The following is a 6,000-nucleotide window of genomic DNA, read 5'->3' on the forward strand; positions in this document are numbered from 1 at the left end:
AAGGATTGTAGTACAGTATTTCCGGGGAAAAAAGAGAAGCAAGTATATATACAGCAGAGAGTCAGAGATCGCCCAAAAAATTACAGCGACATCGAAGAACTCGACCGCTCAAATTAATTATGTACAGCTTGTAAAAACACAGGTAGGGCTTCCAGAACCAAATGGAGAAGAAGGAAAAACAAATGGAAGAAGGAACACGGCCACTTGGAAACTAGCTGGTCACGAGCGGAGCTGCAGAAGGCCCTCCCGGGTTTGCCGCTGTGCACTGAAGTCTGAAGTGTTCTGGTTCTGGCTGGGGGGCTGCGCAGCGCACGCGACACGACGATTTGCCGCCAAGGCGGGCGAATCAAGCAGCAATCCCCATGCCCGGCTCCAATCATGCCGCGTCGTCTCCATCCAAGCATCCCCAAGCGGATTCTCCTCGGAGCTCCGATGCACGGACCATGTCCTCTGACTTGACCGTGCAAAGTCAGAGGACCTGCTTGCTTCCCAGACTTCCGGCATTGCCCCGGAGCTGACCGCCGGCGGCGGCGGCGGCGTATCGGACGGCACGGGCGAAGGCTTCGCCTGTCACGACTCGCACCGCAGGTCCACGTCCTTTCTGTCGCCGTCGCCGTCGGGGCTGCGGCCGGGCCTGACGGCCGGGGGCGGGGTCACGGAGATGGACAGGCGGCCGAACCCCCAGTGCCCCACCCGGTACATCTCCATCCACACCTTCTCCGCGTCGAGCCTGCCTGACGCTGACGACGAGTTGCTCGCCCTCGCAGCCCGCGTGGCCGCCTCTCCGCGAGCGTCCACCTCCAAGCCCCACCACGCGCCTTTCGACGCGGCGTCGGCGGCGTCCAGCGCCTCCATCGCCCCGTGGCCGCCGCCGGCGTCGTCGGAGCGGCGGCACTTGGCCTTGGCGGCGGGGCCGTCCACGTCGCGCACCCGCTTCTTGTGCCGCAGCTCGCCCCGCCGCCGCCGCAGCCGCCGCAGGCATTGGCGCGCCAGGGCGAGCGGGGCCTTAACGAAGGCCAGCCCCAGCAGGCTGACCACCGCGCAGGGGCAGCAGCCGAGCGCGATGGCGTCCGCCAGCGTCACCGCCACGCAGGACCGGCACGTCTGCGCCGTGCAGTCCGCCTGGTCCACCACCGGGACGGCCGCCGCGCCGGGCCCGTCGTGGTGGTAGAACCGCCCGCGCCGGCTCGCCTCCATCGCGCCACCGTCGGCGCCGCCGCCGCGACGAACACGAACCCCGGCGCGCCCGCCGCCGGTCAAGTCCTCACGCCGATGCCGATTGCGGTGCTGCCTGTCCATCGCGGGGAGGAGGAGAGGAGGAGGAGCGAACCGTGAGCTGAAGCGCGACTGAAGAAATAGGCCAGACGGCCATGGCGTCACCGCATCACACACACCACCGAATTTTCGCAGCGGGGTTTCGAGGGGGAGCGAGCGAGCAGCGGGAGGGGGGCTGGCGAGTAAACGGGGGCAGTAATTATGTACTCAGAGTGGTGGACCGCGCTCGCTGTGTGTGAGGCCTGAGGGAAAGGTGTCGTTTTCCGGCACAGTGGGGGGCCGGGAACGCCGCCACATGTTGCGAATCGAGCCCCGGACATGGACACATGCGGGCAATGTGCAAAACCCCCTAGAAATGGAAGGTTTTGGCAGATGGCGAGGCACCAAGTAGTGGCTTGGCTCGAGTAGACCAGACCAGACCGCCAAGACCAAGACGGAACCACTGCCACCATTAGGACGCTACTGTCACGCTAGCGCCACGTACAACAAGAAAACACTTGATGTCAAAAGCAAGCCACAACACCCGCAAAGACTCGAGGACGGGAGCTGCTCTGTGAGGCTGTCGACACGTGAGAAAACACAGCAGTAAATAAATTGTAACAGTAATCTGGCGAGTGACACCACGCCAGGAAGACAGCTCGCGAGAGTAGTAACGGTTTACGGTTACGGGCCTCCAGGACTGCAGAAGCTAGCCTATGGTAGGCGCCACCAGTCCAGTGTCCACCCTGCAGCTCTCTGCTCTGTTCTGCTCCCTCCTCTGCCGCTGCTTTTGGAGGAGACGGCACGTACTACGCGCTCTGCTCTGCTTGGCGTCGGGGGGCCGCGGCCGGCCGGGGGGGACTTTTGATCGTAAATTTACGGCTGATTGGTTTCGTTTGATTAAAAAATACTATTCCAATTTATAATCCACGATCCTACAGGAGCGAGCGAACAAGCTCTGGACGGAGCGAGCGAACAAGCTGCTCGTCCAGAGCACTGTGCGAACACGTTGGACGGGTACAACCGGGAACTGTAGAGCACATCAGCACCCGACCATGCATGCTGGCCAGGCAGCAGCAGCCATGGCGTGCCATGGATCTCTCATCGCCCGCCGGCCGATTCCCTGCCTGGCCCACAGCAGGCCCGACGGCCCGGCGGCCCGGCGTGGATTAAATTGACGGGCTTTGGATACGTTTAACTTGAGATTGGTCCGTTCGCGTGCCCTTAAACTCGGTTTGATCCGCTTCTTTTTTTATCCAGAACAGTATTTTCCTCTCACAAATTCCTCCAGATTCATCCAGATTCCTTTAGATTCCTCCAGATTCCTCCAATGTTTGCAGAGATGTGCCTCATGCCCTCGTCCAAAGGCCTGGGGCCATGATGCCCTGCACAGCACCGCACCCTGCCGTGTCCTAATGTGGTGCACATCCAGACACGGCAATTAAACAACGGGTGTGCTCCTACGTAGCAAGCAGAGCGCAACCTGCCGTGTCGTCCCTGCCCCCAAATCATTGCAGTTGCAGGTTAGATGAACCATAACCTGGAAGACACGATGATGATGATTGCAGCGACCAAGCTGCACGCTTCCTTGATGTGCAGTGCGCGTCCCGTCCGGTGGTTAAGCAAAGCAGACCCATTTAAATGCTGTTAGCGTACAGGTCCACACGACCACACCCCAAGGGGGTACTATGTGAACTGTTTGATTAATGAGGAAATCAGTAGCTTCCTATGTGGAAAGAGGCCTTGCTCATGAAAGGGAAAGGGCCCGGTGTGCTATCAGCAGCGCATGGATGGCAGAAACGGCGACATGTCTTAAATTTTTAGAATGATATTATTGATGAGTAGGCCGTCACGTCGCTAACTGAAAGAATATGGCATACGCCCTGTGTGTTTGGACTTGTTTGACTTATAAGCCATACTTTTTCAGTCAACGAACAGTATTTTTCTTTCACACTAAATCAGTCAATAATACTTTCAGCTATGATTTATCAGTCAGACAAGCCCAAGCGAACAGGACGATGATTAGCAGGCCACGAAGCCTCGATTCCGATTGTTTTCTTTCATATAAATTTGTCTCTCTTACAAATATGATTTTATAGAGTTTATGCTGATATATAAGCTATGTGATCGTTGGAAGTTGCAACCGTGCAAGGCCAGGGATTTACTGCTAGAAGCCTAGCTAGCACGGTACAATCACAAGAAAGAAGGAGGTTAGACACATCTTGTCGGTTTGATGTGCTCGACTTGAACAGCAATGCAGCTATGGAGGCTTGAGGCTTCACAGCCATAGCCTTAAGGTTGGCTGCCTGTTGCCTTCTAGACCTGGTCATGGCCTTACGGTAGGTTTGGACGAAGGGGCGAGAGCCAGCCAAGGATGACAACAAGCGTAAACAAAGGGTAAGATTCCGCAGCCATGGCGTGCCTGTCATAGGACCGGACCGGTCGCTCTACCCTTTGCCTAGAGGTCGAAGCCAATAAACCCGACGGCAAAGGGATGCATGGCGGAATTGGCAATGGCGTCCAAATACTTCATGGAGCAGTAATTTCGGTGACTACAAAATTGAAGGCCGGGCGTATGATACTCGGTGTCACCGCGGAAGAACCGGGGCTGGGGTCTGAATCCTCTGCGCCACGCCAACGCCACCTAGCGCCCTGCCACCGTTGCCGGTGTGTTCCGCTTGTATTAAATCGGTTTGTGCTGATTTATATAGCTAATTTATCGGTGAAGAGAAACACGATTTTAGAATATATGGAATAAAGCTGGTTGAATAGCGCAAACGAACGTGCCAGTCTTGCAGGCAGCGGGCTAGATCTCCTAGGACACCACGCTTGCCGAGGTAGTACTACTCCATGGGCCACGAGGTTATTTCTACAGCCACTCACAATTCATCAAAGCCGAGCCCGGAGGGCGGAGGCTGTGTCTGTCTGTAGAGAAAGGGGGTGTTTCTCTCTATTAATAAAGAGTCGCTATGTGCAAGCATTTTTTTTTTGTATTCAAAGCACGAGCATATTCGAAAAAGAGCAAGAACAGCAGCTTCGCTGAAAGGTTGGGGTGACGAGAGGGAGCTTACTCAGAGTCACAGCGAAGGTTGTGCTACCCTCTCGGTCCCCTCGCTCGCGTGTTGGCTGTCCCCGAACAAGTCCGTGACACGGGCGTGCGGCGCCGCAGGCGTCGTCAGAGGCCGGAGCCGGGGGCGGGCTTCAGCAACGCGAGCGCCACGGCCGGCCGGGGCGCGTCGGGAGACATGGACACGGCAGCGGCGAACCGAAGGGGATCCTGCTTCTTCGCCGGCTCTGACCCGTGGCGGGCGGTGCGCTTGCGGGTTGGGGGTCAGGGGTGGCTATTTGTGCGGTGCCGAGGAAGACGGCAGGAGCTGTCTGCGTCTGCTCTCTGCTCTGTGCTGGCAGGCGAGCGAGCGCCGTGCCTCGCGGCTCTGTTTCCTCGGGACTTTATACGCGACGACCTCTGCGAAGTTTGCATCGGAAATGTTGGGGGAGCAGACCTGTCGCACCACAGGCAGGGGCAGATCGAGGGGGTTTTGCAGGAAAGCCATTCTGTGGTTCTGGTATTTCGCTAGCGTCCTGGGACGAATAAGCACGGTTGGTGCCGAGAATACGCGAGTTCTTAGAATTGTTTTATGATGATGAGGTGGGATGCAGTAATATTATTTTTCTATATAAGCTAACTAGGGATAATGATTTGCCGTGGAAGCAAGCGCATATTAATTTGAGGCGTTGCTGATTCATCAATCAACGAAATATAAATTCGGCATAAATGGGCTCGGCTCAAATTTGAGACGGCGACGTTAGGTTTTATTTTACTTTCTGAAAGGTGAGACCACTCGAAGCATCCATAATTTATTTCGAATAAATAAATTATTGCAAATACTATTTACAATCCAGGCAGTGTTCTAAAATTTTTGCGGTGCAGTAGGTTGCGGCGGGGAACTGTGAATGCTACTTTTGTTACCGAGAACAGTGAGAATCTTGTTTGAGTTCTTCTCTCTTCTCGTGACAGCCACTTAGTTTGGCATCTTTTTAAACAAAATTTTCTTACTCTTTTTTTTTCATTTGATTTGCCCCTTCACGATGTGCGCCACGTACTCACTCGATCCCATGTGATATGCTGTAGCTGTACCCCCTCCATTTCAAAAAAAATCCATGAGTGACCACGTCCTATCCAAAATTTGGCAGAGCTTTTTTTTTTTTTTGACTTCGGGGTGTTTGGGATTGCTCCATAAACTTCACCGTGGAACAACTTCACAAAAAATTAGAGTTTATGGAGCACCTGTTTAGGTGCTCTTACAACTCCACCATTTTTCCTCGAACAGAGTGCGTAGAGCTAAAACCATTTGGCTAAAAAACGTAAAACTGAGCTAAAAACGTGGAGTGGAGTAGTCCCAAACACCCTTGTCTAAGAATAAATGAATAGTACATAGAAGCTCCAGAAGTCACGTTTTAAGGACTTCACCCTTCTAGTATAAAAATGACTTCTCCTCTGTAGATTCTCTTGTAGAGCTATTTTATGAACTTACATTTGGCAAAATAAGTTACACATAAAGCCTTAAAAAACCTGCTAAAGAGAACCTTAGTTTATACGGAGTACGTGATTCCGTTTTTACTGTGATTGAAACACACATCCACGCCTTAGCACCCCATTGCTCACCGTCAAATTGGATGAGAATGCCTCAGTTGATGAAGTGGATGGAAATATGTGTGACTGAAGTCTGTTGACTTTTTTTTTTT

The 6,000-nt window shown here is 54.0% G+C and overlaps 1 protein-coding gene across 2 annotated transcripts; it reads right to left on the reverse strand.

Moving 5' to 3' along the window:
* Positions 1 to 70: 70 nt before the first annotated feature.
* Positions 71 to 4,640, reverse strand: LOC136452634 (uncharacterized). Of its 2 annotated transcripts, none has more exons than XM_066453236.1 (2): positions 4,326 to 4,640; positions 71 to 1,291 (listed from the first exon to the last, which is right to left on the reverse strand). In XM_066453236.1, exon 2 carries the CDS (start codon positions 1,195 to 1,197, stop codon positions 571 to 573), a length of 627 nt encoding a protein of 208 aa, XP_066309333.1. In that variant the 5' UTR covers positions 1,198 to 1,291; positions 4,326 to 4,640; the 3' UTR covers positions 71 to 570. The 2 variants fall into 2 exon arrangements, with proteins under 2 accessions (XP_066309333.1, XP_066309332.1); XM_066453235.1 differs by having other exon boundaries at positions 71 to 1,834.
* Positions 4,641 to 6,000: the final 1,360 nt, after the last annotated feature.

The sequence above is a fragment of the Miscanthus floridulus genome, chromosome 5 (genome assembly GCF_019320115.1).
Source record: "Miscanthus floridulus cultivar M001 chromosome 5, ASM1932011v1, whole genome shotgun sequence".
In the NCBI taxonomy this organism is placed as follows: Eukaryota; Viridiplantae; Streptophyta; class Magnoliopsida; order Poales; family Poaceae; genus Miscanthus; species Miscanthus floridulus.